The sequence below is a fragment of the Anser cygnoides genome, chromosome 22, assembly GCF_040182565.1.
Source record: "Anser cygnoides isolate HZ-2024a breed goose chromosome 22, Taihu_goose_T2T_genome, whole genome shotgun sequence".
Lineage (NCBI taxonomy): Eukaryota > Metazoa > Chordata > Aves > Anseriformes > Anatidae > Anser > Anser cygnoides.
In genome coordinates, this window is record NC_089894.1 from 6,714,300 (window position 1) to 6,730,090 (window position 15,791).

Sequence of the window (15,791 nt, forward strand, 5' to 3'; positions counted from 1 at the left end):
TGAAACGCTCCCGAGGTCTCAGAAGTGCGCCTGGACTGCGATTGCTTTCCCAGCACTTTTATGGAAACACAAAGCAACCCTGCACCGCAGGGAAAGGGGCCTGGCACGGCTGTTTTATACAACAAAACAAAATGGTTTTTAATAAACGTTTATTGACGCCGCCTTGTTACAAGGTTAGAATCGTAGCTTCTGGAAGAACCACTTGTTCTTGCCCGTCTTGTACCTGAAAGAGGAAGAACACAACTGTTAGAGAGACTGCTCCTGTAGAGACAGCACCGAACACGCACCCGATCCATCCGTGTCCTCCTTCTCAGGCAAAACACTGCGTGCCCCTCACCCACAAGTTAATTCACCCGCCCTCTTCACCCCACTTTGCCAACTGAACCTTCCCTAAAAAGCTGAAGGCCCCAGGGAAGTGACAGCCTGCGGCTTTCCCCTCATTAAATCATTTTATAAAGGACACCCCCACCGCAGCAGCTTTCACAGCAAGGAGCGGGAGAGCAGCGCGGGGCATCTCCACCAGACGCTTGATTTGGATTTATCTGGAACGCGCCCGGCGGGGGCTGCGCACAGAGCACAGCCTGCAGGCACTGGCGGAGGGGGCAGGCACCGCGCACGTGTTTTAAAACAGCCAGCTCCCGGGCTGGCGGCAGGACGCCCTGCCCAGGAGAGTTTCTGAAGGAAGGAGCTTCCGAAGCGAGCGCTGAAACCGAGGATTGTTGACGTGAAAGGGTTGGGGGCAAAGCGTCAGCGCTGCCCTGCCACGTTGAGCCTGGTGACACGCATCCCATGGGACACGAGGCACTAAGACACCGAGAGATCATCGTACGGCACGGGAACAGCCCCACCTGCGCTGGCGCAGAGCAGCAGCAGCAAGGTAAGTGCCAACATCAGCTGAGCGCTGCTCCTAAGCCACTCCTGCTCTCAGCGAAACGCAGTCTCTCAGTCCATGAGGCTGAACTCGTTGGGTGAACAAGCACGCCAGGAGGGAAGTAATCCGCTCCAGAAACACGCTCGAGGGAGTTGGAGCAGAAGTGTCCAACCTGGGGCTCCAGCAGGGCTGGGGCACAACTGCACCAAGTCCTCCAACAAGGGCCGGCGCCACGAAGAGCTTCCAACTCACCTCTCCTCAAACTTCACCTTGGCTTCACGCCTTGCCTTGCGTTTCAGAGCGGGGTCCCTGAACACGTCCTTGTTGACAATGGTTTTGTCCAGGGGAATGTCAACGGAATACCTGGACAAGAGAGCAGCGCGGTGTGAGACAGCCACCGGATGGCCACGAAGGGTGAAAAGACAGTAACAAACCAGACCCCTCAAACGCGTGAGTTAGGGCCATGTTAAAGAGCTCGAGCACTTAAATCAGTTTAGTTCTGGTAGTCAAACCACCACTAAAACATCCAGAGACATTTAATTCAGTACACAAATCAAAGAGGTACATTTGTGGCAGCAGACGAGCACCTCTGTCCAGCACTTTGCATGCAGCAGCTGCAACTGGACAGGAAAACCAGTACTGTGCCAAAACAACTGTCACAACCACACCCTCCCAATTGCTGTAAGGGCTCTTCCACTGACATCCCAGTATCAGCTGAAGCTGAATGTGGCTGGAGCGAAGAGCCAGCTGGGGATGCCAGCAGTTCGCTGCTCTCTCACATCAGCTTTACAACCTCCCGAGTTGTTTTTGCAGAGCGCGTGCCTCGCACCCGTTCAACCACGCGATCCAGAACCTCAACGCCCCCCGGCACTCCGCAGAGAGAACACACGAGAGCTGCGGGCGCTGAGAGCACACAGCGCTGCTCCTGCCACCCACCAGCCCCCAGTCCCGCCGAAATCACCGCGCTCACCGGGTGGGCATCAGGTGGTTGTAGTTGTAAACCTTCACGAACGACTTGATCTTGGACCTCTTCGCTATCTTCTTCTTGCCCATCGCCGCCGTCACCTTCCGCGGGTAGCGGTCGATGCCCGCCACCAAGGCGTGGCTGTAGGGCCGGTCGGACGTGCCGTCGTCGATGTTCTGAAACACACCGCCCGCCCCGCGATGGGCCCCGCCGAGCGCCAGCCCCCTCGGGGAGCCGGGAAAGGAGCCCCCCCAAAGGCACCGACACCGGGAAGGGCGGCAGCGCCGCGGGGCTCTCAGCCGCTGCCCAGAACCGGCCGGGGGTGGGGGTCCGGGACCGAGCCAGGAGCGGGGGCGGCCCCGCAGGCCCCCCGCAGGACGGCCCCGCGCTCACCTTCACGATGACGGCCTTGCGTCCCGAGTAGCGGCCGGCGAGCACCAGCACCACCTTCCCCGGCTTCATAAACTTGCCCATCTCTGCGGACACAGCACGCGGCGCTCAGCGGCGGGCCCCGGCCGCCCCCGGCCCCGCGATGGCGGCGGATGGCCGCGGATAGCGACGCCAGCCCCCACTCACCGACACAGCCGCTGCGATGGCGCCCACACCGGAAAAGGAAGCCGGGCGCCCTTTCACCTTGCGTCACTTCCGTTTCAGGGATCCACGACGCGGGGTCGCGCATGCGCAGAGCGGCGCCGCGGTTGCCAGGCAACGGGCCGGGGCCCGCTGCAGGCCTCGGGCCTCCCCCCGGTGCCCCCGGTGGCGGCGGCGCGAGGCAGACAAGAAGGCAGCCACAATTTGCTCACGATTTCATTTCAGAACCGGTCGCAGCCCGCGCCCAGAGGTGCTGCCGTTACACCAAGCACAGTCTTCCTTCCCCCAGGAGTTACAGATAGATAAATTAAACTCTGATTATAAATATCACAAAGGGAGCTAGCGCGCTCGCGGCACGAAGGCTAGGAACCGACACAAATTAAAACGGAGTAGCTGGAAACATATTTTCCCCACGCGCAGGCTTGCTAAAGCGATTAACGCAGCCGCTAGGGAGCACCACACCGCTGGCGCTGCGGGCTCCACACAAAAAGCTTCGAAAAAGGAGTTTTGGGATTTCCGCACAAAGAGACCTGAACGCCAGCCCCACACCCAGCAGCGTGACGAACATCGCTGGTGCTCTGGGTTTCGGAGCCACCAGCGCAGGAGACGCAGGGGCCCGGTGCCTCAGCAGGATTTGTCCCCAGTTTTCTTGGGCATTTGCACTGGGGAAAGCAAATCGCACACCACCGAGCAGCTGCAAAGTAAGCAGCTGAAGTCCTGCTGCCATACTGCCCGCTCTTCCTGGCGGAGGTGGCTCGCTGTGGCACCGCTTAGATCACAGATTTTGAGAAATAACCATGCAGACACAGCACAGGAGCTCAGCTGCGGCCTCCTGTAAGGGACTTGTCCCACATACAGGCTCCGTGCTCAGGCTTCTACTGCGCCCAGCCAGCATCTGGCGTAGCACGTGCAGTAGCATCCGCTCGCCAGTTTTGCTCTTCAGAACCGCGTGAGGGCAGGGTGGGGTGCTGTACTGCACCCAACCTCCAGCATCAGGACACCATAAGATTTCCCTAAAAGCAAATATAAATTTCAAAGAGCCAAATTTGGTCTTAAAAAAAAAAAAAAAAAGCCAGGCTTCTGGAGCCCAACAGCTGCCTACTTGTGGAAAGTGGATGATCTACAATAAAAATACATCAAAAAGCGTCTTTGATGTTTTTCAGCTGCCGGACGGCCAGGTCAACTGGGAGGTTGAACTTCAAGTTGCTCAGGCGACTGAGGATGTTGAGTGCACTCTCAAAGCCTGTGTTTGCCATGTAGCTCCATGGCTGGTAGTGAGATTGTACCAGAGCTCCGGATTTGCAGATCAGATTTACCCAGGAGACCAGGCGCTGCTCATTTAGCGCCATACACACCAGAGCTTTCAGTTCAGAGTCCGCACTGCGCTTGAAGGGGTCATGCTCAGTGAGGACAGTGTGTATCGCCGTCAGCAGGCTCTGTTTCGGGGTGATGGCGACTCCTCCTGTCACAGGCAAGGCAAAGGACTGGGAGAGCTTGCGAGCTGGAGACTCCACAAAGGCTTGTCCGTTCTTAGTGTTGTAATACTTCACAAAGAGTTCCCAGGGATGCATTGTCTGCGGTGAGGAGGTGAACGCAGGAATCAAGCACGCGATGGGTGCCAACACCAGGCTCATCCCTTGAGAAGAGGCGTAGAGCCCGTGAGCCATCAGGTCTCGTAAAGCAATGGTCAGCTCCTTCCGCACAGCCAGAGTCAGCTCATCTCTCCCTCCTAAGGGAATGTCCTGCAGATCGGAGGAGCTGATAACATGGTCTTCCTGCTGGTGTTTCACTGCTAGCTGCCTCACCCGGTCTACTGACAGCTCCAGTTTCTTAATTAAGGGGGAATAGTCCTTGTTGGCTTGGTCCTTCTGCCAGAGGGTACGAGGAATCTGACCAGCAGCACAACCAAACTGACTAACAGCAAATATCTGCAGCACAGCAAGCATGCGACGCATGAGGTGCAGGCCCGTTTCTCGCATCTTTCTGGCATCTTCTGGGTTCACTGATCAGGTTAGAAAGAGAGGAAAAAAATACTCTCATTAAGGAGTGAGACCTTCATTGCTGAGCAGACCAACGTCTCTGCTCTGTCATACACACAGTGAGAGTACACATCTGCTCCTCCTCCGCCAGAGACTTTCCTTGGGAGCTGCTGTCAGTAGGACTGATGGTATTTTTTCTAGTTGCAAAACGCTGAACCCAACCAGAAAAAGCAAACTTTTCAACGGCCCATTCTCAACAATCAGAGATGTCTTAAATCACATACGGAGAAGAAATCCTACAGCAGCTTTTTCTGGTGGGCAATACAACCAAAGACAAGATAGTGATCAGTCTGTAGACACTATAATATCAAATGGGTAGTTTAAGATACTAGACCCTTTGCTAAGGAGATCACTGGCTACTTTCATGAAGCTTCTGGTCTCAGCAGCTGAACATATGCTTACTCCTGGCACCATTATTAAATTCAATTTCTAAGAGTAGCCACACTAGGTAAGACCCAAAACCCATCCAGATCAGTATTCCATCTCTCCAAGTGGCAGATACTTAAAATCACAAAAGGTAAAGGGATTCTATTTCCTCTAGTACATTTTTCTAGCTCCAACAAATTCATATAAGTAGACAAGTCTAAAATTATAAAGAACACTGGATCCATTCAGCCCATGGTACCTGCTCACAGAACTATTAACTCAAAGAGCAGTCCAGCCACGTGTACAAGACAAGGCTGCTCAATCTTTCTGCACTTCGTGCTAAGTATCAGAACCCCTCTATTCCTGACATCAGTTGAGGACCAGTCCCACTCCTCTCTGCCACACGTTCCAGCTCTGCAACTGCTCTCATGATTTCGCTTAAGAAGGGCAAAGAAACTGGACACAGGCCTTCTCTCAGTGGGATTAGTAAAGAATCGAAGCCAACAGCCAGGGAAAAAAAAAAAAAAAAACACAAGCTAACGTGACTGGATGCTGGTTTGTGCCCAATGAACCTCAAATGAGCTAGAGCAGGAATAGAAGCTCCAAGCCAAGCAGTGCCTACCTCTGTTTCCAGAAGACCGGGTATTTGGTTTACAGGAGCCACCACCATCTTGTCTACCTGCACACTCACAGTGTCCATCTTCTGCCTTACCCGAGCTTCCGACTTCATCTAGAAGAAGAGTTTCACACTATTACTTTACAGTTGTGAGTTTAAACTGCGTATCCCAAGTACTGAGGTCAATATTCCCTTAGACCTCCTTGCACCTTCCTTGTCAGTCTCATTCTCCCCACCACCAGCTCAGAGAGATCTGTACTTCCCCATGACCCAGGCACCATCCCTACATCCATCCTCTGACATCTGTGGCCTTCCTCCTCATAACTATGTCAGGGAATTACAAAACAATACAATCTGCTCATCTAAAAACTGAGCACTGACCCTGAATGAAGTTGATGAACATTTCAAGGTCCCTTATTTGCGTCTTCAGTTGTTCCACCAGCTGTTCCTTCACCCTGGCTGGATTAACAATCTGTGCTATGGCAGCATCCACACGCTGTCGCAATTCCTCTGGAGAGAGCGTTGCAATGTCTGCACTCAAGTCCATGTCCAGCTTCTTTATCAGCTCATCTATAATCATCTACGAAACACCAATCAGTAGCATGATCTCACCGTGCGACGCAGCTGCCCACAAGCTCCAAAATACTCCATTCACTACCTTGGCAACAGGCTCCTTTGTTATACGTTGAAAATTACAAGAGATGACAGGATCACATTTACGCATGCAGACTAACTATTAATACTGTATTACAGCTGCCAGTGAGAAATACAGAACGAAGGATTTGGCCAGTCCGTAAGAGGCTCACAAATCCTAATCAAAAAGCACATGCAGAATGACTTCAAGAGCCTTACCCGTTGTCTTTCCATAACCACAGACTGTGGCAGAGAGTCATAGCTGCCCTCTTGGTAAGCAAACGTCTCCAGGTCATCCAGCTGTGTCTTAAGCTGCAAGATCAGCTCTCTCTGCTTTTCCTTCTGGACCTCAATTCGCTCCTGCTTCTCCTGTTCACTCTGAAAAAAGTCACCAGTAAACAAAATTAAACATTTACTGTCATTGTCAACAGAGAACAGGATCATGGCATAAGAAGAATTTCCTTCGGTTCATGCAATTAACTACTGAACACTACAAGCCATTTCAACAAAAAGGTGTGTGCGCACATCAAGAAGAGTGTCACATCAGTTCATCTGACACAGCAAGAGTCTCTTCAAACCTCCCACAGCCAAGCCCCATCGCGCAGGGCTGGAACACAGGACACGCTGTTCCAAGCACCCACATAACGTTTGGGCATCAAAGATCCTCCAAGACGCTGCCGTATCTCAGCATCGTACCGAGCTGAGTTTTCGCCGTGTCTCAGCGCTGAGCAGTTAACACACCGAGCTGGGTGTTTTGAGGGCCGTCCCAGCAAGCCGGCTTCAGTGCGGGAGGAACCTGCACGCTCCTGCGACCGAGCTGCCCGCAGACCCGCCTGCCTGCTCGCTCTCTACCTGGAGCCTGCCGCGCCCTGGGAGTGGCGCGCTGCCTCCGGGCAGAGCCGTGCTGGGCAGCCACGACAGCCGCTCACCTCAGCCAGCGGCGGGCAGGTGCACAGCTGCAGCTAACTGGATTTTAATCTGAATCACAGAACCATTTGGGGTGGAAGGGATCGTGAAGCTCTTCTCGTTCCACCCCCCCTGCCGCGGGCACGACGCCTCCCACTAGATCGGGTTGCCCAAAGCCACGTCCAACCTGGCCTTGAGCCCTGCCGGGAAGAGGCACCCAAAGCTTCTCCAGACAGCTTGCGCCCGTGCCCGCTGCCCTCGTAATTAAGAATTTTACAATCATTAGGGTTGGAAAAGCCCTCCAAGATCATCCGGTCCAACCATCGCCCTAATACCAACGCCACCCACTAAACCATGCCCCTTTTGAGGAATTTACGGAATTTCTTCCTTATACCTAACCCAAATCCGCTCCCTTCAGTTAAAGCCACCACCCCCCGTCCTGTCACCGCGCTCCGGGACCGGTTCCCTCGGCACCTTTCCCGGCGCTCGCTCCCCCGCCTCGCCCCGCGCTCACCGGGCCGTCCCCGAGGCCGTGGGCGAGGGGCGCGGGGCAGCCGCGGAAGGCGAAGTCCTCGAGGTCTCGGATCAGGCGCTGCTGCTCGCCGGGCCCGGCCCTCGCCACCTGCCGAAGCCGGAATTGCACCTGCGCGAAGTGCGAGGCCAGCGCCAGCAGCGCCCCGTGCAACCGGCGCCGTTCCGCCCGCAACCGGGGCACCGACCGCGGCGACCCCGCCGCCTCCTCTTCTTCCTCCTCTTCCTCCTCCTCCTCCGCCGTCACGGCGCCCACCGGCGCCCAGCGCTCCCCCGGCCCCCCCGGGCCGCCCTCCGCCTCCATGGCGGCGCTACCTGCGCGGCGCCCCGGCCGCCGCCATTTTGTGCCCTCGGCCCCCGGTGCTCGGGGCCTGCGCGGCACCGGAGCCACCGGGCCCCGAGCCGCCACAGCGCCCCCTGGCGGCTCGGCGGGGCCCCGGGGCACCGAGCCGACCGCCGGGCCCCCCCCCCCCCGTCCCCGCTCCCGGCCTCACCGGGTCCCGGAATAGCTCGGGGCGGGGCCCGGCTCGGACATGGCGAGGTGAGCGCGGCCCGGGCACGGAACGGAGCCGCGGAGAGAACCGGGGGAGGGGGCGGACACCCCCGCTGGGCACGGGGAGCGCCCTGAGAGGGGTCTGGGGTAGGGGGGTTCGGGACTGGGGACGTCCCGGCCCGGTACCGGGGGGACCCGTGGTTTGCCGGGGCTCTCTGTGTGTTTGGGAAGCGCGCGGGGGTAGCCGCTGAATAAGGAGCGTGCTCGTTTTGGGCCCCTCACCACTAAAAAGGACATCGAGCGAGTCCAGAGGAGGGCAACGAAGCTGGTGAGGGGTCTGGAGAACAGGGCTTACGAGGGGCGGCTGAGGGAGCTGGGGTCGTTCAGCCTGGGGAAGAGCAGGCTCGGGGGCGACCTTATCGCACTCTACAGGTACCTTAAAGGAGGCTGTAGCGAGGTGGGGTTGGTCTGTTCTTCCACGTGCCTGGTGACAGGACGAGGGGGAATGGGCTAAAGTTGCTGCAGGGGAGGTTTAGGTTGGATATTAGGAAGAGAAAAGGTTGTTAGGCGTTGGAATGGGCTGCCCAGGGAAGTGGTCGAGTCACCATCCCTGGAGGTCTTTAAAAGACGTTTAGATGTAGAGCTCAGCGATATGGTTTAGCGGAGGACTTGGTAGTGGTAGGTCAGGGGTTGGACTGGGTGATCTTGGAGGTCTCTTCCAACCTAGATGATTCTATGATTCTGTGATAACCGGCCCCGCAGCGCAGACCCTGATGGCATTCACTGGGACAAACACGGCCCAGCCCCAAATCCCTGTCCCGCACCTCACGCACGGTCCCGGCCCGGTGCTGTTAGGCCAAAGGCATCGCGGAAATGCCCGCTGCGCTTGTGTTTTAACAGGCAACACGCAAAGACGCTGTGGTACGACCGCCCGCGGTACGTCTTCCTGGAGTTCTGCGTGGAGGACAGCAGAGACGTTAAAGTCGTCATCGAGGATCACCGAGTGGTGTTCAGGTGAGCTGCTGCTGCTTCGTGAGCCCCTGCATCGGGGAGGTCTGGGGGGACAGGGAGGACCCTGTAAGAGCTTGTGGTACGTGGCCTCAGCCCCGTCCTAAAACAAGTGTTTGTGTTTTGGCAGCTGCAAAAACGCAGATGGAGTGGAGTTCTACAATGAGATCAACCTGTACGGCAGGGTGAACTCCAAGGTGAGACCTCCCCAGCAAACTGTTCCCTGACAGCCTGTGGCAGGCTTAGAATTAAACACGGCCTGTGATGCCACGAGCAGCACTGCTTTGAGTTGAGTCCGGCCTGTTTCCTGAGAGCTTGAGTGGAGCAAGCACGAGCCTGGGAGCCCTGAGCTTGGGTCTGTCCCTAGCAGCACGGTGCTGGGCCACAAACAGCCCTCTTCCACGGTGCTGTGTCCCACAGCCTGGGAGTGGCTGAGCGTGTATCCGCAGTGGAATAGAGAGGAGTCTGGCAGGCACTGAGGTGAGGCATCCCCATCTCTTGGCAGGACTCACAGGATAAGCGCTCTGATCGCTCCATCACGTGCTTCATAAGGAAGTGGAAAGAGAAAGTGGCATGGCCCCGTATCACTAAGGAGAACATCAAGGTGTGTATGGCATCCTGCAGTAAAGAGAGCCCGGGGGGCTGTCAGTCTCCAGTATGCTGGCTTCCTGGGTTCTGCCTGCCCCCAGGATGGACACCCTGGGGCACCCCAACACAGAGCCCCCAAGAGCCGGAGCCAGGAATGCTTCCCGGTGCCTGCCAGCCCACCTCTGCCCTCTGGCATCCCTGTCCCTCAACGTGGGCAGGGTCAGGATCGGTCCTTGCAGACTCAGGGACATTCTCCCATGCCTACCCAGCCCTCGTGCTGTTTGGGAGCACAGTACTCGCTCCGTGCGAGGTCAGGGCCACCAGGTCCCCTCTGCGCTGCTCCCTCCCTCAAGGTCTGCTCTCTCTGCCCACAGCCAGCTTGGCTCTCCGTCGACTTCGACAACTGGCGGGACTGGGAAGGGGACGAGGAGGTGGAGAGGGCCATGGTGGAGGAGTACGCCGAGGTGAGCCAGGCAAAGCGCGGGCTGGGTGCTCGGGGAGGCAGGGTGAAGCCGGGCACGCAGAGTTCCCATGACGGATCTTTGTTCCCCATCCAGCTCCTGCAGAAGGTCACGGACAAGGGCCCTGCCCCGACCATGGATGACCTGGACGTGAGTAGAGCCCCGAGCTGCCTTCCCCAGGCGCTGCAGGAGCCTCTGGTGCTCCGCTCGCCCCGATTGCCATCCCCGGGGCTGGAACACGCTGCAGGGATGCTCCCGGGCAGCACTGGACGGTTGCTACCGGCCCCATCCCACCTCGCTCCTTGTCCCTCTCCGCAGGACGACCTCTGAAGCCACCTCCCGTTGGCCACCGCCGCCACCGCGAGGCTCTCCCGGTGCACCGGCAGCAAACACCGCCGAACCGGGAGGCGGGCAGGACTCGAGAAGGAAGGAGAACGGAGCCTCCTCCGGGAACGCTGCCGCTTCCTAGGTCTTCCTAGGTCTCCCAGCGCCGGTTACCGGCGGGGGCAATAAACGCCAGCAGCCGCCGCCCTGCGCCCGTGTCCGCTGTCCGGGGGAGGTCCGGGGGGCGCGGGAGGAGGGGGGTGGGGCGTACCGGGAGGGGGTGGGGCGTACCGAGAGGGGGGCGGGGCGTACCGGGAGGAGGTGGGGCCTCCAGGGAGGGGGGCAGGGCCCCGCAGCCCCGTGTCCCTCGCTGCTCGCCGTTGCCCGCCGCTGGGCCTGTTCGGTTCCGCCGCCACCATGGTGTTCCAGTGCCAGCGGGACAGCTGGGCCCGGCAGGTAGTGGCAGGGCCGGCGGTTATGGCCCGGTAAGGCCCGGTCCGGTCTCTCACGGCCCCGCCGTCTCTGTGTTGCAGTTCACCACCAGGGTGGTGTCGTGCCAGGCGGCGGAGCTGCGGCCCGAGGGCGGCGGGGAGCCGGTGCGGGGCTTCCAGGTGGTGCTGGAGGACACCATCCTCTTCCCCGAGGGCGGCGGGCAGGTACGGAAGGGCTGGGGACAGGATCTGGGACCGGGAACCGGGATCTGTGACTGGGAGCTGGGACACTGCACCGGGACCGGGATCCGGGACTGGGACGCTGAACTGGGACAGGGACCCGGGACCCTGAACGGGGATCCTGGACTGGGACCCTGGTCCGGGACCCTGAACCGGGACTGCGATCCTGGACTGGGTGCTGAACCCAGGACTGGGACCCTGAACCAGGAACCGGGACCCGGGACTGGGACCCTGGACTGCGACCCAGGACTGGGACCCTGAATCAGGACCCTGCACCGGGACCAGTATCCTGGACTGGGACGCTGAACAGGGACAGGGACCCAGGACTGGGACCTGGGACTGGGACCCTGAACCAGGGCCTGGGACCAGGACCCGGGACCCTGAAGCAGGACCCTGCACCGGGACCGGGACCCAGGCCCAGCCACTGACCCCCATCTCCCACAGCCCGACGACCGCGGGCTCATCGGCGACGTGCCGGTGCTGCGTGTCACCCGCCGGGGCCCCGAGGCCGTTCACTTCGTGCAGACGGCACTGGAGCCGGGCGCCGCCGTGCTGCTGTCGCTGGACTGGGAGCGTCGCTTCGACCACATGCAGCAGCACTCAGGTCCGGGCCCGTTACCACCGGCAGCACCGAGCCGCAGGGGTGGTGGGCAGAGCCACACGGTCTGGGCCGAGGTGGGGGTCAGTGCCCGGTTTGTCTCCCCTGATTTGGGGAGGGGGAAGGCTGACCCGACAGCGCTGTGCCCACCGGCTGTCCCCAGGGCTGCCTGGGAGGGGAAGCCCTCCGTGGTTTGTAAACCGGCTGCGGGCAGGGCTGGAAGCAAACGATCAAACCGCTGGGGAGTGCTCTGAGCACGCCGTGTTGCCCTTGGGTTCCCCCGGGCCGCGAGGCAGCAGCCGCCTCCTCCGTCTGTTTCCAACCACGAGCACCAGCCCCGCACCTCCAGGCATGTGCCTGGGATGGTTCCCAAATGTCATGGAAACGTCAGCAGAAAAAATACACTTTGGCAGAGAATTCTCTTTTCCGTGTCCAAAATTCAAAGCCGTTGCTTGCACATCTCTTCCAGGACAGCACCTCATCACTGCCATTGCAGACCTGATGTTCGGATTCAAAACGACTTCATGGTGAGCAGGAAAAAGGCTCCTTTTAACCTCAGTCTTACCTGGTTTGGCGTATGCCACTGTGCTGGGCCGTGAGGAGGTGAACGCTGATAATTCGAAAGCAGTTTTGCTCTTGGATATTTCATTTGACCACAGAGGGCCTGGGAGAATTGACTGGGCTGGAGACGAGCTGTACAAAGTATTTGTTTTGTCTTGTCGTGTTCCGAATGCATGGTGTGCTTCTGATGCTCTGTAACCAGCAGGGAGAGGAGGGAGGTGCGGTTTGTTTCAGTCACCACGTTCCCAGCAGCTAGTGTTGGATGGCACTTGGTGCTGCGCAGGGGGATCTTCCAGCTGCTCTTCTCCACAGCGGCTGATATTCCTCATCCGTGCAGGGAGCTGGGCCGTCAGCGAAGTGTCATCGAGCTGGACACCCCCTGCGTGACGGCGGAGCAAATAGAAGCCCTGGAGAGGAGCGTGAATGAGAAGATCCGGGAGAGGGTGCCCGTGACAGTGCGGGAGCTGGCTGCGGATGACCCCGAAGTTGAAACAGTGAGCGATGGGGTAGAGAGCTGACGCTATCCGTGGGACCGAAGCGGTTGTGGCATGCGTGTCGCCTCCTTGGCTGTTCTCCCCCTTTGCTAGGTGAGAAGCCGTGGCTTACCGGATGACCACACAGGGCCAGTGCGAGTTATAAACATCGAAGGCGTAGACTCCAACATGTGCTGCGGGACTCACGTCTCCAACCTGAGCGACTTGCAGGTAGGGGGGCTGCAGCTCGGTTACCTTCAGGAGCCTTGCTTCACACGTTCAGACTGAGCACAACAAAAGTCCTGGAGATCCAGGGTGTGCTGGAAATTGTCCTAGTGGTAAAGGGGTGGGGCTGACCACCTGTAAGGGTAAGAGCAAAATACCGTTCTCCTTTTCTGACCGGAGTGTTTTTCTTTTCAAGGTTATTAAACTCCTTGGCACAGAAAAAGGGAAAAAGAACAAAACCAACTTGGTTTTCCTGGCAGGGAACCGAGTTCTGAAGTCAATTGAACAAAGTCACAACACTGAGAAGGCTCTAACCTCACTGCTCAAGTAATACCCCTTGCACTTTGGTTCTTTCATCTTTATTGTTCCTTCTGACAAATATAACATAAGCCTTAGGGTGCATCTGCATGGTGTTGTTTGTGATACGCTATCTGCTTTTGCTCCCTTAATAAATCTTTTCTTCATCCTTCTAAGTATCAATTAAGGTTCTCCTTTTTATTTCAGAAACGGACCCGGTGAGCACGTTGAGGCCGTGAAGAGGTTGCAGAGTTCAGTGAAGCTGCTTCAGAAGGTATGAGGATGGCTGAGAAAAGCACACTGTGTCTGCTCCCCGCAGGCCCAAGCTACTGAAGTTTAGGCATCCGTTTTTATCAAAACTGCTCCATCTCTGGGAACAAAGCTTGGTGTTCACTCTGCCTTATCCATCTTATCCATTCACTTTTCTTTCAGAATAACTTGAACCTGCTTAGAGACATTGCTGTTTTGATAGCGCGGGACTTCAAGAGCAAACCTGTTCAGAGTCAGCTGTTTGTGTTACACAGGTATGGGGAGTTCAGGGAAAGGGGTAGGAAGCCACGATATTATATGATTTCTGACAGCTGCATCTCTCTGACACCTACTCAAGCTTATGACTATTGTTTAAAAGTCAAACATTGCTCATGGATGAATATAAACAAGGTGAACAAAATATTAAACTGACTGGGCCTACTGGAAGGTTGTGTAATGAAAGAAATGTGTAAGTTATTCAGTCACTGAACTCCTCTGATTTTATAGCTAGGAAATAACTGTGTCTGATTTCTTTCTGCCCTCAGTATTTTCAAATAAAACTGAGGAGCTCAATTTCTTAAACACTTAAATAATTCTTAATATATCCACAGAAACGCACAAAAAGGATTTAGATATATAGGAAAAAAAAATAGTCTCCATCCTAACAGCGAGAGACCAAAACCCCAGGCACGATCATAGGCTGCTCTTTCAACTTCTCTGAGGGCAGTGGGAAATTTTAGTCTTAAACAAAATGGAAAGCTAACAAAAGCTAAACTTAGGTACTGTCACTGCCTTTGGTTTGTGATTGATGTTTTCTGGTGTGGATTTTCTTCTTCCTCTCTGAAGTGGCTTTTTACCCATCCATGCAGGAAAGAGGGTGACTCTGAGTTCATGAACATCATCGCTAACGAGATAGGGACAGAGGTGAGTCATCAGTGCAGCCTAACCTGACACCAGTGGCGTTTTCCTTCAGGTCTGTAGCACAGACAGGGGCTGACTAGGCTTCTGTTTGTGCCACAGCCACAAGCTACAGATCTCTTTCCTTCCAAAAGTTGCACGAGGTTATTGTCCCCAGCAGCCATAGTGCACAGGGGGATCCCCAATGGTCAAGAAATACAGCAGCAAAAATTCCGAGCACTGTAGAAGAGCCTGTCCCTGGAAAGCCATACAGGTCTTCCTTGGCCATGTTAAGGATACCCCAGTACCTGTTCTGCCCCCCACAACATAGGATTCAGTACAGGAGATTCTAAAGCTTCTCTCCCTCTTATTTCAAATTGAGTTTTGGTCTCAGTAATGAACTCACGACTTGCTTACATGCTTTAAGGGGACCTGTAGCTGGTGTCTCTGTACCCTTCCCGGAAAAGGAGGGCAGTGGCTGTTCTGGAGCAAGGTCTGTCTCTCTGTCCACAGGAAACCCTGCTGTTCCTGACCGTGGGAGATGAAAAAGAAGCAGGACTCTTCCTTCTAGCTGGACCTGTTGAAGCAGTTGAGAATTTAGGTCCCAGGTACCACGTTCTATGATTTCTTTAAAATCAGTAAGAATTCTGACTAAGCAGCTGAGCAATGTAATTAGACTATGGACCCTTCTTTGCTGCCTGGAGCAGGTTAGGGCAGGCTACCCTCTTCTCTGTGAGTGGCCTTCAGCACGTGCTATCGTTACTGCAGGGTGGCAGAGCTGCTGGGAGGCAAAGGAGCGGGGAAGCGAGGCCGCTTTCAGGGCAAGGCGACCAAAATGAGTCGGCGAGGAGAAGTGGAAGCTCTGCTCCAGGAATTCGTCAGCCACCAAAGAGCTGAAACATAAAGAATTCTCAAAGTACAGCTGTCTTCCATGCTTTGCATGATGTCCACCAAGTTCTGTTTCAGAAAATAAAGACATTTAAAAAAAAATGCATCTCTTGTGAACTGATTAGATGCTCATGGAAGACAGGGGGAGGGAAACCGCCATCACCGTTTTTCTCTGACACTAGATGCTGCGAGGTTTCTTTAATTTCCCCAGACAAGTGGTACACTTAAGGAATTAAAGAGTTTAATAATGACCACTTTTATAAGCTTCCTACAAACCAAGAGAAGGGCCCTCTGCCTTGCAGTGTATCATGGCTTTTAGTTTGTACAAGTTGCTTTGTGAACCTATTTATTCACAATAAACTGGATGCATTTTTAAAAAAAATCAGAATACTGGTAAGAAGCAGAGGGTTTGAATATGGTATTTTCAAGCAACTACGGAGAAAAATGATTCAAGTTTTTATGCCGAGCCTTTGTAGGGAGAAGGAGAGAAACGTGGCAGGAGTTGGAGGGATGCTCAGATCAGTGAATCCCTTTTAGAAGA

General features: G+C 56.0%; 4 protein-coding genes across 5 annotated transcripts; 2 read left to right on the forward strand and 2 right to left on the reverse strand.

Annotated features, from left to right (window-relative positions):
• Positions 1–132: 132 nt before the first annotated feature.
• On the reverse strand, positions 133–2,560 carry RPL27 (ribosomal protein L27). Its single transcript, XM_048051843.2, has 5 exons — positions 2,412–2,560; positions 2,229–2,311; positions 1,842–2,011; positions 1,124–1,234; positions 133–223 (listed from the first exon to the last, which is right to left on the reverse strand). The coding sequence occupies exons 1-5, from the start codon at positions 2,512–2,514 to the stop codon at positions 175–177; spliced, it is 516 nt and encodes a 171-aa protein (XP_047907800.2). The 5' UTR covers positions 2,515–2,560; the 3' UTR covers positions 133–174.
• Positions 2,561–2,629: 69 nt separating this feature from the next.
• Positions 2,630–7,909, reverse strand: RUNDC1 (RUN domain containing 1). Its single transcript, XM_013200876.3, has 5 exons — positions 7,501–7,909; positions 6,300–6,458; positions 5,829–6,027; positions 5,454–5,561; positions 2,630–4,428 (listed from the first exon to the last, which is right to left on the reverse strand). The coding sequence occupies exons 1-5, from the start codon at positions 7,819–7,821 to the stop codon at positions 3,563–3,565; spliced, it is 1,653 nt and encodes a 550-aa protein (XP_013056330.3). The 5' UTR covers positions 7,822–7,909; the 3' UTR covers positions 2,630–3,562.
• A 6-nt stretch (positions 7,910–7,915) lies between these two features.
• Positions 7,916–10,595, forward strand: PTGES3L (prostaglandin E synthase 3 like). Of its 2 annotated transcripts, none has more exons than XM_066981831.1 (7): positions 7,916–8,058; positions 8,911–9,024; positions 9,149–9,215; positions 9,524–9,622; positions 9,981–10,070; positions 10,164–10,217; positions 10,386–10,595. In XM_066981831.1, exons 1-7 carry the CDS (start codon positions 8,051–8,053, stop codon positions 10,395–10,397), a joined length of 444 nt encoding a protein of 147 aa, XP_066837932.1. In that variant the 5' UTR covers positions 7,916–8,050; the 3' UTR covers positions 10,398–10,595. The 2 variants fall into 2 exon arrangements, with proteins under 2 accessions (XP_066837932.1, XP_066837931.1); XM_066981830.1 differs by having other exon boundaries at positions 7,955–8,058; positions 8,908–9,024.
• Positions 10,596–10,689: 94 nt separating this feature from the next.
• On the forward strand, positions 10,690–15,356 carry AARSD1 (alanyl-tRNA synthetase domain containing 1). The gene is made up of 12 exons (XM_066981819.1): positions 10,690–10,847; positions 10,925–11,047; positions 11,507–11,666; positions 12,130–12,187; positions 12,559–12,715; positions 12,809–12,925; positions 13,116–13,246; positions 13,424–13,490; positions 13,649–13,740; positions 14,335–14,389; positions 14,876–14,970; positions 15,131–15,356. The coding sequence occupies exons 1-12, from the start codon at positions 10,809–10,811 to the stop codon at positions 15,264–15,266; spliced, it is 1,230 nt and encodes a 409-aa protein (XP_066837920.1). The 5' UTR covers positions 10,690–10,808; the 3' UTR covers positions 15,267–15,356.
• The last annotated feature ends 435 nt before the right edge of the window (positions 15,357–15,791 follow it).